Source organism: Penicillium mononematosum (genome assembly GCF_028829835.1).
Source record: "Penicillium mononematosum strain IBT 11891 chromosome Unknown utg000001l:1.0-4488741.0:1.0-4491989.0, whole genome shotgun sequence".
In the NCBI taxonomy this organism is placed as follows: Eukaryota; Fungi; Ascomycota; class Eurotiomycetes; order Eurotiales; family Aspergillaceae; genus Penicillium; species Penicillium mononematosum.
The window spans coordinates 3,677,821-3,701,072 of NW_026643271.1; the positions used below are offsets into that span (position 1 = coordinate 3,677,821).

At 48.1% G+C, this 23,252-nt stretch overlaps 8 protein-coding genes across 8 annotated transcripts; 3 read left to right on the forward strand and 5 right to left on the reverse strand.

Annotated features, from left to right (window-relative positions):
• Positions 1-1,016: 1,016 nt before the first annotated feature.
• N7519_001398 (uncharacterized protein) lies at positions 1,017-1,883 on the reverse strand (the record flags this gene model as incomplete). The annotated part of the gene is made up of 1 exon (XM_057288176.1): positions 1,017-1,883. The coding sequence occupies one exon, from the start codon at positions 1,881-1,883 to the stop codon at positions 1,017-1,019; it is 867 nt and encodes a 288-aa protein (XP_057154259.1).
• A 1,510-nt stretch (positions 1,884-3,393) lies between these two features.
• On the forward strand, positions 3,394-4,324 carry N7519_001399 (uncharacterized protein; the record flags this gene model as incomplete). Its single annotated transcript, XM_057288177.1, has 4 exons — positions 3,394-3,538; positions 3,584-3,823; positions 3,871-4,220; positions 4,295-4,324. 4 exons carry the CDS (start codon positions 3,394-3,396, stop codon positions 4,322-4,324), a joined length of 765 nt encoding a protein of 254 aa, XP_057154260.1.
• A 1,890-nt stretch (positions 4,325-6,214) lies between these two features.
• Positions 6,215-8,365, forward strand: N7519_001400 (uncharacterized protein; the record flags this gene model as incomplete). Its single annotated transcript, XM_057288178.1, has 2 exons — positions 6,215-7,274; positions 7,332-8,365. The coding sequence occupies 2 exons, from the start codon at positions 6,215-6,217 to the stop codon at positions 8,363-8,365; spliced, it is 2,094 nt and encodes a 697-aa protein (XP_057154261.1).
• Positions 8,366-10,132: 1,767 nt separating this feature from the next.
• Positions 10,133-11,567, forward strand: N7519_001401 (uncharacterized protein; the record flags this gene model as incomplete). Its single annotated transcript, XM_057288179.1, has 3 exons — positions 10,133-10,395; positions 10,465-10,666; positions 10,734-11,567. The coding sequence occupies 3 exons, from the start codon at positions 10,133-10,135 to the stop codon at positions 11,565-11,567; spliced, it is 1,299 nt and encodes a 432-aa protein (XP_057154262.1).
• A 690-nt stretch (positions 11,568-12,257) lies between these two features.
• On the reverse strand, positions 12,258-14,659 carry N7519_001402 (putative lipoxygenase; the record flags this gene model as incomplete). The annotated part of the gene is made up of 3 exons (XM_057288180.1): positions 12,258-13,291; positions 13,580-14,280; positions 14,334-14,659. The coding sequence occupies 3 exons, from the start codon at positions 14,657-14,659 to the stop codon at positions 12,258-12,260; spliced, it is 2,061 nt and encodes a 686-aa protein (XP_057154263.1).
• A 1,251-nt stretch (positions 14,660-15,910) lies between these two features.
• N7519_001403 (non-ribosomal peptide synthetase) lies at positions 15,911-18,985 on the reverse strand (the record flags this gene model as incomplete). Its single annotated transcript, XM_057288181.1, has 1 exon — positions 15,911-18,985. One exon carries the CDS (start codon positions 18,983-18,985, stop codon positions 15,911-15,913), a length of 3,075 nt encoding a protein of 1,024 aa, XP_057154264.1.
• A 974-nt stretch (positions 18,986-19,959) lies between these two features.
• Positions 19,960-21,099, reverse strand: N7519_001404 (NmrA/HSCARG family protein; the record flags this gene model as incomplete). The annotated part of the gene is made up of 3 exons (XM_057288182.1): positions 19,960-20,585; positions 20,640-20,793; positions 20,851-21,099. The coding sequence occupies 3 exons, from the start codon at positions 21,097-21,099 to the stop codon at positions 19,960-19,962; spliced, it is 1,029 nt and encodes a 342-aa protein (XP_057154265.1).
• A 470-nt stretch (positions 21,100-21,569) lies between these two features.
• N7519_001405 (cytochrome P450) lies at positions 21,570-23,220 on the reverse strand (the record flags this gene model as incomplete). The annotated part of the gene is made up of 4 exons (XM_057288183.1): positions 21,570-21,729; positions 21,788-21,954; positions 22,006-23,121; positions 23,182-23,220. 4 exons carry the CDS (start codon positions 23,218-23,220, stop codon positions 21,570-21,572), a joined length of 1,482 nt encoding a protein of 493 aa, XP_057154266.1.
• Between the last annotated feature and the right edge of the window lie 32 nt (positions 23,221-23,252).

A 23,252-nucleotide genomic window follows, 5' to 3' on the forward strand; every position in this document is an offset into this window, starting at 1 on the left:
TTGAATTAAACGATTGACAATCTGATCAATCACAAAGATATGGCATTGCTTCAACCGCGGGGCGGCTTGGAATTAGTTGGGTCCAACAAGGTCGATGTCGCATGTCAAGATTCCAATAGGCAAGCACATACCGAGGATATGCACAACAAAAAGCGATCTAGGTCAGGTTTAGATTCCGTGGATAGTGTGACAGGAATAACTGCAGTCCGCGACGTGATGAAAAGCAGGATAAATGATCTCCCGCGGAACGGCCATCGAAGAGGAAACAACATCACGTGGATATATATATTCTGACTTCCGACTCTGACTTCAGTTCGCATTTAATTTGCCGGTATAAAATAGGAGATCCCAACTTCAATTCCCAGACAGATTTAATTTCCCAAATAAGCGGGCAGTAGCCAAGCAAACTTTGGCTACTTTCGCTGTTGATTACTGCGTGTATCCAAAATGAAAAGGTTCGTCGTGTTAGATGGCATTGGTTGCTCAGCACCAGCATTTATTTAACCCAAGTATCTTCTATGGAGATTCTTCCTTCTATGTGCCGATCGGATACCTCTGTTCTGCCCAACCTAGTAACATCTGCTCGCATAATGCTTTCTGAGACTCGCCCGTAGACGGGGGGTTAATTTTCTCAGGCCGGTGACGGGAGTCTGTTGTCTCTTGCATTCGGGCATTGTGTGATTGTTCGGTGCTCGGGCAGTCACCGTTGTCTGTAACGAACTCATAAGTTCGACATTCAACATTTGCCCAGGCCGTCGCTATATCACATCGAGTTAGGCCAGTGACTTAAGAAATATGGCTTTTGAGTTTCTGTTTTTGGGAATACTTCAACTTTACTGTTTTGGCGTAGGCACAGCAGGCGCCAGATCTCTCTATCAGGTTCAGTATATACGAAAATTACTAGCTCTTATACTCATGGATCTTAACCTTCCGTCGAAATTCCGAATACAACAGCACAGTTCGTATTTATTCCAGTACTAGCGTGGGACCAAATTATCCCTTAAAGATATTTTGCTTCATTCGTAATAATCAGCCGGCTTTTTGTATCGATTAGATCGACGGTAAACAAATCCACCCTCCAAGCGGTCCTGCATGATAAGTCCAACTGCCCCTTCTTCATCCTGTATTGCCTTCGCTTCACTCCAATCAACGTTATCTGCATAATCCTTGCGAAAATTGCTGAGGGCAAAGTCAATCATGACCACCTTGTATCCACTTTCCGCCCGCGTGTCCTTCACGATAAAGCTTCTCGTCTTGACATCCTCGTTTAATATCCCATGATCACCCATCCGATGAAGTATTTGTATAGCTTCTTCGCAGATGCTTTGCCAGCACTCTCTTGGTGTGTGGTCGGCGATATCGGTCAAAGGAAACCCTTCAATATACTCCAAAAGGATTCCAGAAACATCGATATACTGGCTGGCTGGCTGTATTTCCGCCAAACTACAGCCTGGAATTGTGACGCAGGCAAGTAGTTGAGGGATATCATTTCCTTGCATATCCATCAAGGTGTCATATACCCGAACCTCTGTTTTATACAGATCGGATAAATGATCATGAAGATAGGCTTCGTCCTGGGAGCTATTCCATGTTTCGCCTTGCTGTGCTATGTCGCCGTTGTTATTGAGCTCAGTGATGAATTGAGATGCACCACCATCAAGAACGAATTGATGATAATCGCTCTCAATGTCTGAAGTCCAGGGACGAAGTTTTTCATCTTTCCGGAGCTGTGTTGCAAAGCGTGGATCAAAAAGCTTCAATGCCACATCGCCTTCTAATGCCAAATCAGAACAGGCTATTCGGACGACCATCACAGAGGAAAGGGTGAACGGTTCGAATAACTTGATGATTCTGGCATTGGTCAAGACCTCGTTATCTTTCATTTTGAGATGTAGTTTGATCCTATTGCCGACCACATAAGGACATCTAAAATAATCAGTATACCTGTAAGGCTCTGTAGGCAGGCCACCCACTGGTTTTCTTGCCGATCCATTATGATCCGGGGTAGGAGCTCACAGCCCGTATTCTGAAGAGAGAGGCTCAATCAAATGTCAAGTCTCGAGGTATTCCACAAAGACCTTCGAAGCAAATAGGGGTAAACTAGTCGTACCGAAAATAACGTAGGGGGCGGAGCTCGGAATTCGGATGAATTGACAAAATACCTTACTATATCAACCTTAGAAGGACAGATGAGGGTAGTGGGGATAGGGAGGGTTAAATAGAACCCCGCACTAGGACAGAGGGCGCTAAAATAAGGTGGTCAAGGCTAATCCAGACACAACCTACATCCAATATCCGATATGGTGTAAGTCGAGGTGACGGCGGAAACACTACGATTGTGCGTGGTTTTGCGGAGCAAAATCGTGGTCTCTCCGCATAGGGTAATTATCCCATAGTTAGAATACATTGTCCATTATGTAATGATACCATCTTCAATACTATGCAATACATACCGAATCCATTACTTGGAGGCTCTATCATGAGCCCTAATAATCAAGATAAAACCAGACATCGGCGTCATGATGCCCAGGTGTTGTTGTTATATTCTATTAATATTTCCAGCCCCGCCAACCTCGATGCTGAATCCACAGTTCTCTCTCGCTCCTCTATAAGTTAGGCCAAACCACCCAAGTCCAACCTTTAAATCAAAACATATCGTTGAAACAGCTTCCAAACATGCCACTTGATTGTAATGCCTTCGTTAATGAGGCGGATCCGCAAGTTTCCGGTGATTTTGCTGCGGCGACAAAAGAACGGTTGAATCTCGTCCAAGTTAAGTTTAAATGGTAACATTCCTGTTCCTTACTAGAGATAGCTGCTAATATAGAAAGCTTTACTGATAACCTGAACCCACCAGACCCTGAATCCTGGCTTAAAAACATCACATTGAGAGTTATTGAAGGGTTCCTTCGTTGGTATCTTACAAACTATACCTTCAAATTTCAGTCCGCCCTGAAGACATTTGTTCGCTTTTTTCGGATGCATTACCGCGAACAAATGAAGTCTGAGTTCCCTATCAAGTTAGGTCAGCACTTGGACGCAACTGGTATCCGTTACGCTCACGGATGAATACGGCTTGGACAAAGGCGCAATGACACAGCCTACAATGAACCTCGATGATGTATTGATTACCACTTATAATTTATTGGCAAAGAGTCAGATTGCATTTCCTACATTTAGGGGCCTTTTTCAACTTAATACCCTACGAAAGATGATGACCGCTACGTCTGCTAGACCCGGCACATTGGTCGAGTCATCCGGTTATTTGAGAAGAGCGATGCTCTAAAGTGGAAGGATATCGAGTTGTTTATGGGGAAGCACCCGGACGACCAAGCATCACATGTTCTTCTCTGAGAATTACGCATAGGCTGAATAAAGTTGTGAGAAACCAAGATGTTGCGTGGGTTTTCTTTTTACGATGATTCAATGAATTTGAATTCACTAACGTGGAATAGTCCGGTGTTCACCTATACAGAAAGAAACGATAACCTACGACTCTGCGTTATCCAAGACATTCTGACATACGCGTTTCTTGATAGTGCATTTGATAGCCCGTACATCACATGCCCTCGAGATATTTGAGGTTTGACCGCTGTGCTGGACCACCGATATAGAACATCTATTCATTTCAAGAAAAGCTTATATGAGACTCCAATCTTCAGGAGAGCAAGTCGGGACGAGAACGGAATCTTTACGACAGACTCAAAACTATCTGCTCCATACAGCCAGTTCAGAGAATACAAGAAGGAAGCCAGTCTTTCGGCTGCATTCAGGGAGAGAGGATCCCCTTACAAATATCGTAAGGGAGCAGCGGCAAATCTCAGTAAGACCCTTTCTTAGGTATCAAAGAAGACATTATCTAACATTAAGTACGACACCTTGAACATTCAAGTAATATCATTATGGGCCATCAAAAAGGGGGCACTTTTGCCAACTATGTCTCTGTGCGGGACGATACGCAATCTCCTTTTATAGAGACGCCTACAAGAGACTCTTTAATCAAGCTTGCAAGCAATACAAGCTTGACCCGAGATGAATCGGTACCCCAAGTTCTTACCTCGTCCCAGCACGCAGCACTTGAGAACGACCCTAAAATTTTACAGCTTAAAACGGATTGCCAGCTGATTCGCAACGACCTTATGATGGAGCACGATGGGCTTAAGAAGGCCCAAAAAGCCGACGATAAACGTTACTCCGAATTCTTGAAGCTACAGAAAAAGGTAAGAGCAAAACGAAAACAACTAGTCTGGATCAACTCTTACTCGTCGCGCCTTGCAATATTTCCAGTACGTAGGATACCACCCAGCCTGGCACCAGTCGATGATCGCTGTTACTTCTCAAGGAAAAAGGAGTGTTATCAGGTAGGTCCTGAAACTATGATGGTCGAATGAATCAAGTCCTGTAGTCTCGGTTTGTCTGGAGAACAAGCGAATTAGTACAGTTATACTACCTTAGTCGATCAGGCGACCAAGGCATTGCTGGTTTGAGAACGTTGGTTTCTGCGGGCCAGGGCGGCCTTTACGTTGAAAACCGGATCGCTGAACGGACCCGAAAAAGAAAACGCTGTTGTCTCCCCGTGCAAGGCTATATACCAGGTTGACGTGGTGAAGTGGCCGTCAAGGAGACACGAGAAAAAGGTACGGCGAGATTATCGATCGCGCAGATGACCATAATCTTGTGCATGACAATATACATATAAGTCTATAGAGTAGCGATTCTTAGTTTATTATAAGGCACACAGCTGTCCCTAGGCACGGATAGATTACTAGATATCATTTCAGTTCTATTGTATCTACATTGCTTTCTTTACTCGCGAGACCATGCCTACACTCCTATGAAGGATCCTAAAGAGGGTGGGACTGGAGGTAGTACATATTGTTGTTGTCCGCCACTCTCGTCAAGGCAACCGACGGATTTTCCAATCCTCCTTTCCTCGAGATTACTGGACGGTGAGTGAAATACCGGAATTTCAAGTTTGGCTACTGAGTTTGACTACTGACTTTTACTAGGACGTCACTGTGAGCGTTGAAGATGACCAAAGCCCGTCAATAGTTTCACAGATCTTACTCGCAGGTCACTAGCGGTGGCACATACCAGAGCTGATGGAGCCTCGATAGAACTGGATCTTGGTGCTATTTTCAATCCACATCTTGTTCAATTCACACCAGATAGCTATGTCAAATTCATTGATGTAACCGACTTTCTAAGCGATGGAACATCAAGTTGTGGTCTCTCCAGCCCGACAAGCTGGCCGATGTTGTAGCGAATGAATAGTTCCACCGGCGCCGTAGCCTCGTCCTCAAAGCACCACAGTTGGGAATATTGTAGAATCAAATTTTCCTCCTCGTCATATGAAGCCTGAATAATTCTTCCATGCTTCTGGCCCATGTAAGAGAGAAGCAGCAACTATGGATGTAGTTGTCGACTTCGTATGGTTTCGAGGCCTAGATATTGCCTGTTCTATCAATTACAACCACTAAAGAACTCTTTCGCTACCCCAATGTTACATAGCGGACATTTCTTTAATCCCTTAAACATGAACCAGTCTCGGAAGAGTAAAAGAAACAAGGTAAACACATGCGCAGAAACCGCCAAGGCTGATACGAGGGGCTGGCTATCTCGACCACCCCATTCGCTACCACTCTGTTCTTGGCCTGCTCTTTAAGGATGGCTAAACATTTAGGGCCTTGACCCGGCCTGGGCGCCTAGGCAAGCGTTGCGGTGGCAGCCTCAGTATTAGTGGGGTTGAATACGGGGTCTGCCCCTGTACGAGAACCGAGCGGAGCTTTAAAATGGTAGAGATATCCTGGGGACGCAGTGGGGAAATCTAGTCCATTTTTCCGTAGTATTTAGTATTCCAAGTGTGGATACTGAGCATGGCTACAGACCTCACAGTCGGCCAGGTGTCTGGTATTATCGCGGCAGGGGTGGTGGTTTGTACGGCAGGGGCCTTTTTGCGTAATGCGCGGCCGAGTCAGTCGCTGATGCTCATCTTTTAGTGAAACTTGTCCTGCCAACTCTCTGTGCCTTTCTTTTCATTGGAACCCTGCGGGAACAAAACGATGCTGTCACTACGAGCGCCATTGCGTGGTCGTCTATCGGTCGAATACTCCACTCCTCCTACTGGCCAACCATTCTGGGCAGTGACTCTGCAGCCTTGAGTGGCATTCCATTTCGTGTGCTATTCTTTCGGTATGCCAGCGTTATTATTACGATGCTCCTTTCCATTGCGGCCATTGTCACCCCGCTCGGTCTATACGAAGCGATTATCCCCGGGTCTCCCACATTAGAGCGGTTCCAGTATATTCCCGACGGAGGCATATTTGGGATAGGCACCCCAGCGAGGAATGAAAGTGTCCCCTGGAGTCGCGTCTGCGGGGCTCCCGCGAGACCTTTTACGTGCCCGGATCTAACGCGAGTGACACCCTCTAATAATCGCTCTGTCGACAAAAGTATACCGCAGGAGACAGTGGATCTTTTCACGAGCGGCATCCCAGCTTCCAGCAACTCTGTATCAAGTATATTTGATATCCAATGGCGTTCGTGGTCGTGGACAAAAATAGCTACCACCAGCAATCAAACCAGTCGAAGCAACAGCTCTCTACCAATGGATCCTTCGTCCAACGAACCGTATCCTATCGGAATTTATAGGCAGATTTCGACTCTGATCTTGGATGACAGCTATGAAGTGATAGAGGGTCTTGTAGTCGACGCAAAGAATGGGGGTGTCGGCTTTCGAAACCACAGCGCACCGCCGTTGACGACTTACGGGAGTACCTGGACCGAGGACCTTCTGTTCATCCAACCTGTCTCAAGATGTGTTGATACCAACCTGACCTTGGACTATACAATACCAGAGAACGATGTGCGCTCAATAAATAGCAGAAGTCCCTTGACCGTGACAGACCGAGGCGGCTTTTCCGAATTGAATACGGTTAACCCTGAGTGGGATCGGGCGAGGGTGCAAGCAGATCCGCAACTGTGGAAGCGCGCCTATCAGGCAGCCTGGTTTTCCAATGTTTTCGCCATGGGCAAGTTCAACGTCAGCAATGTAACCGTAGGCAGCGATCCTGAGAAGCCTCTACACCTGCACGGGAGAACCTCTATGCAAGGGAAACAAGAATTCCCGCTCTCGCAAACAACAGCCCATGGCTGTAGCATCGATCTCCACAATCCTGGGACTATTGCTCCCAACCAATTTGGGTGCTATGCGGCAAACAACAGTGGCGGAGTGCCAGATGATGGGACGTTCGAGGCTGCTCCTCGTTTGATCAGTACGTTATTCACCCTTGCCCTATCATCCGGTTGACATGTACAAACCAAGTATCTAGAGAATCTTTGTGAAGGTGGAGACTTCGACATTAGCCGCGGAACGATTGGAAACATCGCCACATACTGTTCCCTCATACTGGGTGCGTCATTGAGATCCGACAGCGTTGAAGACGACTGGCCCTTCCACTCCGCCGGCTCATCCTGGTCCAAGCCTATGTACTCCTGCGCAATGGCCATAGAAGCAACCATCAAGTCCGTCACATTCAGCTACAATACCACTGATGATCTCACAGGGCTAAGCGTCCTGAACATCACGGACAAGGACTACCAGAGTGAGGCCGACCACCCCGTGTGGGGAGTCGAGAATCTTTCGGTCATAGGAGAGTATTGGATGATTCCGCTATGGGGTCTCGTGTCCCACGAAGCCGCGGCGAATTACCCCAGTGACCGGCTCAAGACAGTCCAGAAACCATCCCTCTTTCTCCCTCGGATGACGTCTTTGTCTCGGTCAAGCGGCGTTGCCACACAGAGTCGTCAGAATCTGCCGGGCGTCGAGTTTCCAGACTCCGGGCTCGGCGCCATCGCTTCTATGGCATATAGCACTCAGGGACTGGCAGATTACACTGGTGAAGGAAACCTTGCCTTGGCACAGCAGTGGAGTAAACTGTCAAAGTCAGCGGAGTCAATGACCAAGGCCCTGAATCTGGTTTGGACAGATTACGCAGCGAACGCCGTGGTCGGGACAAATGGGAGTCCGGGCCCACGAACTACAATGCTTCGGCCCGTCTCGACGCGCCGTCCCACCATACGCTACGACCTTGGCTATGCCGTGCCCGCAATTGTGGTTTTCGCAATTCTGCTCTTGAACTCCTCCCTGGTTGTCGTTAGTCTTCTTGTGGGCCGTGCAACACTCTCCAAGATGAGACGGTACCTTCATGCTACCTCCGCTGGGAGACTCATGGCTTTTGCTTCTGTGCTACCCCGCTCGGTCACTGCTGCTAGACAAGTCGACAATGATACACCGACTGTTGAGTGGCTAGAGTCTGTGGGAAGGAGCGAAGTTGTAGCTGGGAAGACCATGCCATTGTCATGACTGGCTTCCCCAGCTGATTTCGGAAACGTGCAGGGTGGTAGTCTGGTTCCATGTCAATTGCATTTTTTGCTTGTTTCTTTGTTTGCCTCGCTTAGCGAGCAATTACGGGGTTTGCACTGATTGGATAGATCTTGGTTTGACTAGTTCTCTCCAGAGCTCGCCAGGTCTTGCTTCTTCTTCCTCCCCGTCTTACTCGGATGTGGTGTGCTTCTTTTCTCTTCGTTCTCTTGGTTGGGTTAGCTGGGAAGGGGCTGAACTGCAGTGTGTTTGGAAGTACATATCAATACAGTGTGGAACTGATCCTGAATTGGAGAGCGGCAGTTTTCTCGTGGACATTGTATCTGACGACCGGGAGAGCATACGCACCGAGATGAACAGGTTACAATTTTAGTGTCTTTTTTATTGTGTGATATTTGTTCTTTATTTGGATTTGAAATTGCGTTTACAAGGGCCATAGTTAATAAGGAGTCATCTGTACGGCCAGAGGGGTCTAAATAGTGGGGATACCTTCAATTTACATGATTGGAATGCTATTCTACGAAGACTATGGAAGCCTTCAGGTCATCGGGCAAACGGTCTCACGCTGGTAAGCTGAAGCTAGAGTTATATGATCGAAATCAGGTATACAAGCGTATAGGGTAAAATCACAATGTATGAATTCTCCCTCTAACTAAAAAATGAATAGCTGTCCGGTTTGACAATTTGTATGGACAGATTTGTAAGCAAAAACAATACAATTCGGACCGAGGATTTCCATCGGTAAAAGACAGGATGATCTCTCATTTGTTGACATTATATGAAAAGCTTCTTATCAACAGATGTTGATGCGCTCATGTGATTAACATGTGATCTGTCACGTGACAGCCCGGACCCAGGACTTCCAGTAGTTAGCTAGAATAGCTTCCTCTCTCTTCCTTTTCCTCTCCAGAGTCCAATACACAGTTCCCCGCGTATTATTTCATTTCTGCGTAGTCTTCTACTTCATTAAACCTATTTTTCAAAATTAAAATAGCTGCAAAATCGGTGGTGCTATATAGTAAAATGTAGAGATATATATCTGATAGGGGTGGGGTGAAAATGCGGTGGGAAGATACTTAGTGACAGTATCTGTACTACGCCAGTTAATGTTTGTACTAAAATACCTCCATTTTGTTGAAGTAAATAGCGAGGCACGACGATATCGGACCGCCCTGATATGCTAGACGGTCCAAAATCTCCAGGATCTTGTCATGCAGGGGCGAGAAGCGTGTGCGTATTCGCAGCTTATGCAGCAAATAATTAGTCGCACGATGTCAATTCACGAATAAATCTTGCCAATATTATTCGTGGTGTTTACAACTGCGAACACGGATAACGAATATTACTAACGTCGACGAGTATTCGTTATTGGCAACAGCTCTAGTGCTGGCTTGGCTTGTCTGGCTGTGTCACGATACTTTGGCATCTTACCTACCATGGATCCGCAGTCGCCACAGAGTTATGTGAACCGGCCGCTTCCATGGGTCCTTGTTACTATCACCGCGCCACCGAGCTCTCGAGCTTGTGCTGTATTACTAACTGCCTCCCGGGTCCCCGTGTGCTCCCCCAGGAAGAAACCACGCGAGCATTATCTGGGGCTGACTTTGCCGCTTGTACTGTGTAAAAACAGCTGCATACCTTCCTCCTCCCCTCCTTCTATATAGAATTGGTGGGCATGTGATCTTGACCGAACCCTATAGTGCTAGAAATATCTCTCACCACGCCCGCCGCCATCTAGATCATGACATCATGGCTCTCACACCCTCGCAGCGACAGCTCGTCGCTATCTCAGTCACGGAGCGCGTCTGCTCTGCCATCTCGCTGGTTGGCACCTTTGTTATCATAGCTAGTTTTATCAGCTCTCGCTCATTTCGGAAACCGATCAACCGTCTCGTTTTCTATGCATCCTGGGGCAATATGATGGCTAATATAGCGACCATGATTTCACAATCGGGGATCCAGGCTGGGGCTGGTAGCCCCTTATGCCAGCTCCAGGCCTTTTTAATTCAGTGGTGAGATTTCCACCCTTTTGCATGATTCATTGGCTGTCGATAGTCCAGTGCGTATCTAATGGCAGATAGGTTCATGCCCGCTGACGCATTGTGGACCTTTGCCATGGCGTGCAATGTCTATCTAACCTTCTTTCACAAGTATGGCTCAGAGCAACTGCGCCAAATCGAGTGGGTGTATGTCGTGTGCTGCTACGGCCTCCCCTTCATTCCATCCTTCATATACTTCTTCATCCACACTCATGGCAGAGGCCGGGTCTACGGCTCCGCAATTGTAAGACCACCCATAGACCCATGTACCTTTTCCTTAAGCTTATGAAATTTCTAATATCGTTGTATAGCTTTGGTGCTGGGTCGCCTTGCCATGGGACTACCTCCGCATCGCCGTCTTCTACGGCCCTGTGTGGTTCGTCATCTTCCTCACTTTCTCCATCTACCTGCGCGCAGGATCCGTCATCTACCAGAAACACCGTGAGCTACGTAACCTCAGCGGTATTGAGTCCCTCGGCTCTGACACGCAGCCCGATGCCCCCCTCGTCATACGCTCGGGTATCCATGTCACCAGCGAATTTGCCTGCCTCGCGCCAGTGCACCGGCCCGTGTCAGCCAGTGATTTCCCCACCCGCAGCTTCACAGTCTCCTCGTTTAGCCCATACTCCGTCTCGATCGAGGGCGGCCCGGTCGATCCCTTCAGCATGCTGCATGGCCCAGGGGAAAGCTCCGCTCCTACTCAGGGTCTGAGTCGGCCCCAATCAGACCCAACCCCGCTCCGCACAGAGGGGTCTCCCAAATCGGCGCGGCACGAAGGCGGGGACTCGTATGCGCAGCGGCGGAAGGCGACAGAGGCGAGCTCTGCGGCGTGGGCATATACGAAATACGCGATGCTGTTCTTCATCGCGCTGCTTGTGACGTGGGTAGGTGGTTACATTCTTAACTCAATTCAATTCAATGCAGCGTCCAAGTCTAATCTGGTACAGGTTCCCTCCACGGCCAACCGAGTATACGCGTTTGCTCGCCCCAATGACTTCTCGTTCGGGCTCAACTATGCGTCAAGTTTTGTGCTTCCTTTGCAGGGATTCTGGAATAGTCTTATTTACGTGTCGATCTCGTGGCCGGCATTTAGAACGCTGTGGAGGGATCTGCGAGGCAACTCGATGGGGTTGGGAAACATTTAGTTGCTTGTCAAGTCATGTATTGACCCGAATAGTACACTTGCGATATAAGAGAGGGACGGACCTAAAATGGGTAGAAGAGAGATACTACTATGGAATGCACGATGCTCTGGAAAAATAGATAGATGCGTGAAGAAGAGAGAAACTATCTAGGTGAGGGACTAGCTAATGTGTGGGGGAGCAAGCATAGAGGTCACGTGATCTCCAACAAGTACTATACCAACCGTCGGTTATTATTAGGTTCCATAGGTTTAACCCATTGGGTTCTGCCGAGGTCTAGTGGGGACACGATTGTACATAAGAATACGCCTTTCCACCACTACCTTTTACCTCTATAACTCTACGAACGGCTTTTTTTGGGCTTTTATGTCTTATTTTAGCAAAATAGTGCATGAACAGTGCCAACGAAGTGCAGCTAGAAGAATGATTGGCGATTTCGTACCATAAGCCGCTTCTTTTTTTAGCATTACTAGCAAGCAAGCGGTCATCATTGGATAGTCCCGGCATCCACTTTCCATATATTTATCTGATTGGAATTTAAATTACGCCCAACGTGGGATGGCAACTAAATTAATAAAAATCGCTTTTGATAGGTGCTATCACGTCGTACTTATCTGTGACTCTTGGGTTTAATATGATTGGCGTATAGGGTAGTGCAACAACACCGTAGCCATACCATCCATACCATGGTACCTAAATCAAAATCGAGACTGCATTCCACTCTGGGCTCAGCACCTCATACGGTATGGTCCCCCAATCATCCGTGGCTTGCCCATATCCCTTAAACTCCTCTTCGCTATCAGCAAGTGCCGTGTAAAATTTTCCGGTGGCTTTTGCAATGACCTGGTCCTCCTCTGATGCCTTGTTGTGATATACCCGGAACTTCGAAGCAGCGTAGACAATCAGGCTTTCTTTATTGCCGGGTTTGTAGCTAAGTAGGTATGGTGTATGAGACGCAAGAAGCCAATCCCGAGTATGGTTCATAGGTAGCGCCTCAACAAGGTGTTTTTCGGTGTAGCTGAGCAGGTCATTCAGAGATGAGGGAAGCTCGGTGTAGAGACAGGGAGGTTTATTGACGACGAACGACTGGTAGTAATTTTGTAGATAGTTGACCGCCGTGTGTTGAGGGGAAGCAATGTGTATGCACATTGTCACACAGTCAACTAGCTCCGCGAGCGTGCTGATGGTTGGGAAGGATGGAAGATCTGCACCGCTGGGACTTCGCATCTCTGCTGACCAGGCCTGAATGCGTTCGTCATGAAGGACCTTTTGATCGGCATCTGGCTGTGGGTAGTCGAAATTCAGCATCTCTTGGACGTAGGTCCTAATCTTGTGCCACATGCTGTTGATACATCTGGCATAGGCGTAGTTGTGAAACTTCGGACTGTCGAGTTGCTCCGGAGGGAACCCACGTTGGTTGAGATCTGCCGGCACGTAGCGTTGCTTAAAATCGAATGTCTTATATGCGTGCCGGATAAACCTATATGCCTCTGTTTGTTGGAGCCCAATTAACTCGACAATTATATGGGGAACTAGAGTGTTTCGGGCTGCCGCATTGATCGCCAGGGTCTTCTGCCAGTGTGGGTAGAGTAACCTCATCACGGGGTGGTTCGGGTCGAGTTGCCTGTTAGCCGCGACTATTGTGGCCTCTTCGACTAGGTGCGTATTGGTGAGGTGCACAGTTACTTCATGTCGAAGCCAGTCGCTGCATTGTACGCAGGTTTTCGCTAGATTGAAACGGATAAGTCAGCGCACGAAGAAGGGGCCTTGAACGGTAGGGGAGTTCACCATATCTCCAAGGCCAGTCATGGGCTTCATCGTTTACTTTCTCCTTTTGCCAATTCTTCTCGCTTCCTGATTGGAGATTCTTCCGTTTCATGAGTTCACGGTTGTAGATCGTCACAGATCTGTCCGCGGTTCCCGCCAGTCAATAACAATAGCTAGTGGGTACAGTTGGCCTTTGTCATTGAGATAAAAAAGACAGACCGATGCGCAGCCATAACGATAACTCTTACTGCCCTTGGCTTTCTCGTCTGGCTCATCAAACGCACTCTTGATGACAGCACTCGGATCCAACCCAACAGCCTCGCGAAAGTAGCTGTAATCCTGCATGTATAATGACTCACGACAATTGTCCTTGAGATCAGTGATGAACTGCTTAACTTCTGAATCCTCTGGTGCATTTGCGGCTTGAATGAAGTGATGTATCCAACTATCCGAGGCAAGCTCAATAGTTGTAGGATTTGCCCCTGTAAACTGCTGCTGGCAGAACCGGTTATCGCTGTACCAATCCTCCAAATCACCCACGTTGGGGAGATCAAAGATATCTTCACGGTGTGTAGACCCGCGAGCTTTCCTGTTATATGACTCCACATCTTCGAGTTTGGTCCCTGCATCGGGTGTGCCCATAGAGCCAAACCAAGCCCATGCTGCTGCCTTGGCAGCTTCTCTAATGTATTTATTAGGCACAACACTAGGTAAGAGAGAGCTTAGTTGAAGCAGACGCATCTTGTTAAATATATCAGATGGCTGGAGTGTTGATCTCTGCGTCTTGTTTTTCTCCATCTCTGCTGCTGGTAGATTACCAGCAAGGTTTAGATGGGGTGGATAACCGTCTGAGCCATTTGTAAAAGCAAAGAACTTCTGTTTCTCTTCTCTGGACAGAGGCGATGGAACTAATGGTTCAAAATTGGCGACATCCATAAAGGACATGAAGCTGTTGAGCGTATTAGCGATATCCGAGAATCAAAATAAATAAGGTGAAGGTACCGCTGCTCTATAAGATCATAAGCTTTGGTGAGCGCTAGCTTGGTCCCACGATATGTTCCTTCGCGGATGGGAGACGGCCCTTGTTCATGGGCTTTCCAATGTAGATTCTCGGGGTTTTGACCAAAAGACTTCTTCTCCCCGTCACTCAATGATTTGAGACTCCTCGGCAAAAGTTCAATATTCGCTAGTTCATTGATGAATACACCGCTGTCAATGCCGTTAACAGCAAGTTGTTCAGGGTCCCTAGGCCATTTCCCTTGAACATCGGGATGGCCAAGCACAACGCCGGGAGTTAGCGGGGTCATTGTGGTAGCGCTTTGAGCCATAACTTTTCGAATAGCGCTGTATCAGTTGGTAAACTCAGGCTGAAATTGGGTAGCCGCAACGTTTCATAATTCATTCAAACCCGTTCATGATGGTTTTTTATACAATATTCAAAGGATTTAATAAGGAGAGGATATCACCGCCTTAACTTCCTCATGATGTCACGAGTGGCGGTAATTGAAAATAAACACCATGCTCAGCTGAAAATAATATGGAGAAAATAATGGAATCATGAGATAACACCCAGGAAATTATAGTGGAGTTCACGAGCCCCCCCAGCCTAGAAAGACAAATGCGGGGTGGAAATATTCTGGCTAGACCGGTCTTACACACTTAGGTAGTCACAGCAACAGGAAATAGAAAGGGTTTTACATTCATACTTCGGGAACGCCGGAAGCGGGAAATGCTATCTGTGACGGAGATGTATCTGGGCAGATGATCAGCTTCTTTGTCTTCGGCTTACTGATCTGATCTAGACTCGGCTTCTTCAAAGCTTAACCAGATCAAGCTAGAAATCCAAACCTTGGTTATCTTCCAGACTAGATATGGTAGTACTTCCCAGTTATCATACATTGTTGTAAGAACCTGCCTAGATGCATCCTGAGGTAGTCCGAATCAATAGCAAAAATGGCTCATGAAATCAGCCTTGGGGGACAGATGAGTGTAACAAACGACGGACATACAAGGGAGCGCAGAGAGAACCACGCAAGGAGCTGATGTAAAAAAAGCGCTAAACCAAAAGGTTCAAGGCAAACCTAACAGCATACATCGTTGTACCAGATCCGATATGGTGTAGTGGCTAACATCGCCGTCTCTCACACGGCAGCCGGGGGTTCGATTCCCCCTATCGGAGTATCGTGAGATATGTTTTTGTTACTACCGACTCCCGGGGGAAAAACAACAGAGTGGACAGGATCCAGAAGATCCGAGGCTTTGTGGGCGATATTGCTACAATACATTTCCTGCAAGCAAGGATATCAGACTCGGTCTAATGATACAGTGTCCAAGGAGATCCCCAAGAAAGGTGCAGAGCTCCTTGATCCGAAGACTCTACTAAGCCCCAAAGGATCCCTCGATGAATGTACAATGGCAGAGAAAATTGGGACCGATCGCTTTATGAAACTCCAAAGCCCGCCGCCTTCCAATCAAGCGGGGAATACGAGTTATAGATCGAAATGCATAATGGATTTTTCTGGTATAGATTTATCAGGAAGCTTGAGGGAAGTATGGCAATTATAATCTATTATACCTAACTAAAAGCCCGAGAGGTATGACACATACTTGTCCATGAGTCCTCGATCGAGGACCGGAAACTCAAGACCGCCTTCTAAAGTATCCAACATACGATCTGTGTTTGTGGTGTCATACACGGGCATATTCTCGTATAGTTCCCACCTGGTCAACCCCTCGTGCGCTTTTTCAGCGAGCATGGGCTGAAGCGGCTGCAGTCTGGCGGGGGATTTCTCAGCTAGGATGTCTATCCATTCTTGATAAGGAATCCCTTTGATGGTAGTTCCAGATGCAGATCCAACGAGGTCCATTGTCTCATTCATGTCGATCGACGAGTTGCGACTAGGCGGAACGATATGGTAGGCGTGACCCAGTGAAGACGATGCGGACGAGGCGATGTGTAGAATCGTAGCATTGACATAGTCAACCGGAACAAATTCCTTCCTTTGATTTGGGAGCAGAGGGTAACACCCCATTTCAGCACAAGAATGAATCAGGCGACTGAAAAAGTCATCCGGATTGCAGGCTCCAGTTTTACTGTGACCAGTGATGAAACCGGGGCGGTAGATGGCAACGGGGAAATTGCGGTCCATCACACGCCTCAGCAAGGTTTCGGCGACCCATTGAGATTGGGCGTACCCGTGGTCATAGGCGAGTGCCTTGACATGCTTGAGAAGGGGCTCATCCTCAGTGATCAATTTAGTTCCCGTCACGAATCCAGTTGGGCCAAAGCAGGAGATGCTGGAGACATAGTGGACTGCTTTGGTGCGACCCCCCGCACATGCGAGGCGCAGAATATTTCTCGTACCAATGACGTTGGCAGGGCGATGAAGAGAGTATGGCTGAGTGTAGTTGACTCGGGCGCCCAGGTGGAAAATAACACTCGACCAGCTCGCAATTTCGTGGAAACGCTCATAGCCGAGACCCAGGTAAACATCTTCCAATATCCCACAGAGGACCAGCAATTTATCAACGAAGCGTTCCTCCCACTGGCCGTATTTTCCCATTGCTCGTTTGATACGCTCGAGACCTATCGTCGGATTTGCAGCACGCACCAAGCATCCCACTTGATGAACCTCGTGAGTGCGAAGGAGGTCGGCCAGAAGAAACGCACCCACAAAGCCAGTGCCTCCTGTGAAAAACACACGACCTTCTGTATCCCGGCGCCAGTCAATGGCCGGTCCTGATGGGGGAGCAAGGTCATCCGCGATATGGGTGTCTTCGATCCAGGTATTCTCCTCATGGCGAACAGTGTCGGCGATGCGGTCTTGCGACTTTTCAATAGTCGACGCCAGATCGCCGAGGTTGGAGTGGTCGTAGAGTGTGAGAAGTGAGACATCTGCTCCCAGATTCTTTCGAATTTGGCTGATGAGAAGCGATGCTTGGAGGGATGTCGCCCCAAGTTTGAAGAAATCGGTGTCGGGATCTTGTGGCAGATATGAGAGCCCAAGTATATTGACCCAAAGGCTTGCCAGTTGCTGCAGGGTACTTCCAGTGTTGATTTGCTTGGTCGAAAGAGTGTTGGAACTTGCCCACCGCTCACGGTACAAATTGACAAGATATTTGCGGTCAATCTTTGCGTGACTGTTGAGGGGCATTTTCGACATTAACTCAATTTGCGGGACCATGTAGTCAGGAAGCGTATTCTTCAGTGAATCAATGGCACTGACCATTGCACGAGGCTTAGTTGAGGTTGCCACAGCAAATGCAACAAGGATAGAGCCTGCATCACCACCTGCTTCTACCTTCAATGCCACGGCCTCGGAGAACTGTCCAGTTTGGAGCATTGCGGTCTCGACAGCTTCGAGCTCAATGCGATACCCGCGGACCTTGACTTGATGGTCCTGTCGTCCCACATAATCGATCTCCCCGTCAGGGCGCCTCTTGACTCTGTCTCCCGTGCGATAGAATCTTTGGGCTTTCTTCTCGTTCGGCAAGTACACAAAAGCTGACTGATCCTTTTCGGGTCGATTAACGTATCCAGGAGACACGCCAGCTCCGCCAATCCATAGTTCGCCTTCCTCTCCATCCGAAACTGGTGCTCCAGTTTCATCACAGATGCGAGCAATAGTTTTGCCAATTGGCTTACCGATACTGACACTGCCACTTTGAACGTCCTCCGGTGTGACTTTATGGGCGAGGCAAAAGATGCAGCATTCTGTTGGCCCGTACGCATTGATTAGGTTTTGCGGCGGACCTTGCTGCATGATCTTCTCAATAGCAGTCACGTTCGCAGCTTCACCTCCAATGAAACATATCTTCAGCTGTGAAAACGCACGCGGAAAGGTCGAGGCCGCGAGGTTCAAGAGGGCGGTTGTCGTGGCCATGATTGTAATATCATTCTCCTTGATTGCCGCTGCCATTGCTGGAAGGTCCAGTAAGATGACCTTGCTCAAGACAGCAATCCGGGCTCCACGCAAGAGAGGCACCCATATGTCAAACAGCGACACATCGAAACTCGTGTTATTCACATGAGCAACAGTATCCGTAGAATCGATGGGCTCAAATGGTGCATGATATACAACTTGTAAGATTGAGCGAGCAGCAATCTGGACCGCCTTTGGCTCGCTTGTTGTGCCCGATGTGTGAATCAAATGTGTTCGATGTTCGAGTGAGGTGATGACCGGGAGGTCTTTTTCTGCTTCCCAGGCATCTTGGGGTGTCCAAATTGGATAATCGTCCAAAATGATTTGCTGAAAATGAATCCCTCGGCTCATGTTCGCCCGGTCAACCAATATGTAACGGGCTCCAAGTTTCTCTAGGCGACCCTCGATTTGCACGTCTGGTAATGCTGGGTCCATCGGTGCGCAACTTCCTCCAGCGTAGATGATTGCCATCTGAGCCACAACATCTGCCCAGCCATGCTGCACAAGTATCCCGACAGGCTCTTCAATCTGCAGGTTGTCTTTGAATAGTTCCTGGGAGATTTGCAGAGCTTGGAGGTGCAATTCTTCGTAGGTGAGCGTAATTTCGCCGTCAATCACCGCCACAGAATCGAGTGATTGCCTCGCTTTGGTCTCGAAGAGCTGACCAAGACCACGGCCCTGGTGTACTACCAGGTCGTATTCTTCCGGATAAGATAGAACTTCAGAAGGCATTGGTATAAAAGATTAAGGATATGGTGTGACTTCGATAATAGAAGACGTGATGCGCCAAAATCCTTGAATTTTATATGTTTATATGTTCCTTTTTTTAATATTCTGCATCAGGACCCAGGCAGCACTGCATGGAGTAGCTGAGCTCCGTAAAATCAGCTAAAGTTTGTCAATGGCTGCAGTACGTAAACTGAAATGCCTGCATTATCAGCTCAGCCAGCCATTGCTCTCCAAAATGGAAAATGGTGAGTCTGAGTCCCACAAAATTGAAACTATCTAGGTACTGCATCTTATTGGCGTAAGGTCTCGGAAAATGCCAGCAGTCGGTCTTCATGCGCGATATACTTATACCCACTTGCAGGGACTTGATAGATGCAATTCCACACGTTCATTGCTGTACTCCGTACTCCGTACAAAGCCCTAATAAAAATGAAGGCAACTAATACGTCGGTAAGCGTAGGGACAAATCCTCCATGCGGGTCACCCAGCTTCTCCGCGCGCTATATTTCCCGTCACGTTTCGCGGGTGATGTGATCTTTTTTCCACCTGCATGCGCCATGCAAGCCTATTAATTGACTTTGCTGGGTGCGTAAACCACCTCAGCTCTCCTGTTGTAGATATTTGAATTCGATCAATACGCCTACTGATATGTATTATTACACCCTGTGGAGCTGTGAACTGAGGTGTTACGGGACCATCCCTTCGTATTGCGCTGATCATCGCGCGTACAGCCTCTAGGCAGCTCGACAATTCTATGTTGTATAGCTCTCTCTACTGTTGATTACTCTTTCCTGCATATGGCTACTTCTCGTCAGCTATTCCCCGGAAAGTATCCCCGTAGTAAAGGTCCTTGGGTTACTGAATATAAGCTACCGTAGGAGGGTATACAGAGAACTAAGCAACGTAAATCCGGCAAAATATTGTAAATTATTCAAGCCGAGGACTCCGCAGTGATTCTAGTACTCCGTACCCTAATCTTACTCAGTGATTCCGTTGTCCTTGCACCAAGTGGCATTTCCGAATCGAGCTGCGAACCATTCCTTTACGGTCACCAGACCGTGTTTGTCCTCCGGATACCCCAACGCCACAGCTGTTGCCTTCTTCAATTTACTAGCGGTGTGGGATTCCGTAGTAGTACCGAAGTATTTGCCGCCAGTTATCTGCGTAAAGCCAAACATGAGCTTCACATCTTCCAGTTCTTGAATCCCATGTGTCTGGAATTCCTCCCAGGAAGGCTGGATAGGGGACCAAGTTGCCCTGCGCGAGGTAACTTCTTGGAAGTCCTCAGTAAGCTCTTTGAAGCTGCGTATGTCACTGAGTCCATGGATGAAATGGCCATTCCAGGTTTCTGGATCCAGCAAGGCACCCTGCACAATGTCTCCAAAATCGTCCGAGATACTCAGCCAGGGCACGTCTTCCTTCCCACCCCAGTAGGGCGTAGAGAAAACCAGAAGTCCTGCGTCATTTGGGAAATAAGGAAATCCTCCAAACACAGGCGCCACCTCTTTGCTAAGGAAGTTTTCCAAAAACCACCCTGGACCAAGTGGAAGCACCGACTTGAAAGCCCCGAGACTTCGGAGGTACTGCTCGGTCTTGTACTTCACTAGAAGAGTATTAGCAAAATTTTAGTAGGGAAAAAGAAGGATTCGGAACTAACTGTCCATTGCTTTCATTGACACTTTGCCACTTGTCATCTCTGAGCATGGAGGACCAGAGCTAAACACGAAATGTTGCACTCCCGCGGACGCCGCAGCATCCACGATAATTTTACCCATGTCAAACTCACTTGGGTTCTCTGGGTTAGTGAACGCCTTCAGTAGAGCTATATTTAGTATATTTTTATCAGGCCATGCAAGTTAAAGACGAACCTTGTCATCTGAGTTGATGTTCAGAAAGACGCCCCAGGACCCCCGAAAGGCCGCCTTCATCTCGTCGGGATTAAGGCCATTCGCCTGGACCATTTCAGCACCTTGGGAGATAAGAGCTTTGCTTGCGTCTGACTCGGGATTGCGAGTGATTCCCCTGACGTGAAATGCTGGATTCTTCAGCAATGACCGTGCCACCGAACCTCCCTGGTTCCCGGTGGCACCGAAAATGGTGATGAGCTTGAGGGCCATTGTTAATGTTGAAATTGGGTAGGTATGAATAAGTTTTCGTTCTATGACTGAATTTGTCTGTTGATGAACTCTTTGGGCTCTCGGACCTGCCAGTTTTTTTATGGCTTGCGCTTCGCTTGCCTTAGTGACCCTGAAAAATGTGACAAGTCCGCAGATATGTACCATGCAGGTATTCCAATTACCATTATTGTATAGAAAGGCTAAATCAATAGCGCCACGCTGAGATACTCAGCTCCCATATTCTTCAGCCCTGGAGGTTACCTAGGTATTTTTGCTTATTGAGATCTAGACCCTCAGTCGTCATGCAGCTGCATCCTGCACGGTACCTCCACATGCACAATCAATACATACAACAGCCCAAACTGGCTGAGTCTAAGTTACTCCATACTGTGATACATCATTCTTCTGCATACCAAGCACAGTCTCCAAATCAACTCGTTTTCGTCGTGGCTTATCTACACCCCACTCAGTTACGCCCTTGCATCGCGGATCTTCAAATTCAGTGGAACCTGACCCTGCCAGACCCCATATTCCTTCAGCTCGTGCGGATCGACATTATCGGGTTGCGGATCAAAGTCAAAGTTCCACAGCAGTCGTGCCACGATCAATCGCATATTCAGGTACGCCAAGCTGTGTGAAAATTTGATCAGCAAATAATTCCCAATCTGGCCAGCTCCAGGGGACTTACTTGATTCCAATGCATTTTCTTGGGCCAATGGAGAAAGGTGCCCAGATCTGGCGATTGTCCGAAGCAAATTCTGGGTCCTCCAGCCACCGCTCTGGAAGGAAATCCTCCGGCTGCTTCCAGTACCTCGGTGATCTGTAAGCTGCGAGGAGGGCAACTGACACCCAAGTCTGTGCATGTATCAGCTGCATGCTGCATCGGGGATCATGACTGGTACTTACCCCACCAGGTACCCATTTCCCATCAATATAGCTCCCAGCTTTAGGGGTAATACGGTGTAACCCGACTGGAACTGAAGGGTGAATTCGGAAAGTTTCCTGGATGACGGCCTTTAGGTATTTCAGGCTAGCCACGGCATTGAAAGTGATTTCCTCCTCACTCGAAAAAGTCGATCGGACTTCGTCGACCAGTTTCTGGTAACTGTCAGGGTTATGTGTCAGATAGTAGAAAAGTGAAGAGAGCGTGGTGGCCGTCGTTTCGCTACCAGCGGTAGCAAGAATGTTCACATTGTCGACCAATTCGTCTTCGGACATTCCTTTGGGGATAAAAGACGCAAAGTCTGCCCGGGCAAGGTTTTCCATTGTCTCGCGTTCGCGTAGATTCTTTCGCACGTTTTGCATGTGCGTCTCGTAAGGGCCACTGATATCTCCAGGGATCAATCTTTCGAGGAGCCGGTGGTAGGGTTTGAGTCGGTGGGCGCACTGCAAGAAATGGGAATGCTTCATGGCACCAAAGATCACATTGGCCCACTCGTGGTAATCAGCCATCTGGAGACAGCCGATGGGTTTGCCGAAGGAGAGGCAGCTCAGAATATCGAAAATGAGGAAATTGCACCAAGCTCCGATGTTTGCGATTCCATTTGCATCGGGATAGCATGCATCTCCCGATCGATTGTTTCTTAATGCGTCAATCATCATACTAGTATATTGTTGAATCGTCGGCTCCTGCTCTTTGATTGCCTGCTCGGAGAATGCTGGGGACATGAGCTTCTTGAAACGCGGATGTTCGCCAGTGCTGGCGAAGAGAATATTCTGCGCTGTGCCTTCGCCCTGAATGTACACGGCGGGGTTTTTCTCAAAGGACATTTTCTCGGTAGTTTTGTTCCCGAAGATTGTCTTGTTGGCCGACACGGTCATGTATGAAATCTCGTTGGGACCAGCTCGAACAACTTCTCCGTATTTTTCATGGAGGCCGGCGAGGTATTTGCAACTGTTTCCTCTCACCATGTGGTAAACATAAACCAGCCCGGTAGCGGCGTCCAGCTTCGGTCCGGGGTAATTTCGTAGAGGATGGAAAAGCACATTGTATATGGCGAGGCAGAGATGAGAGAGTATCCACTGGACGAAGTTAGTTGATTGCTCGAGTGAAGGAGTGAAAGAGCCTTGAGTGTGCCATACCAGACCAGTGAGAGCCACTACCCATTCCAGAAGTTGCATTGTCGCTATACCAATTCACATAGGGTGGAGGC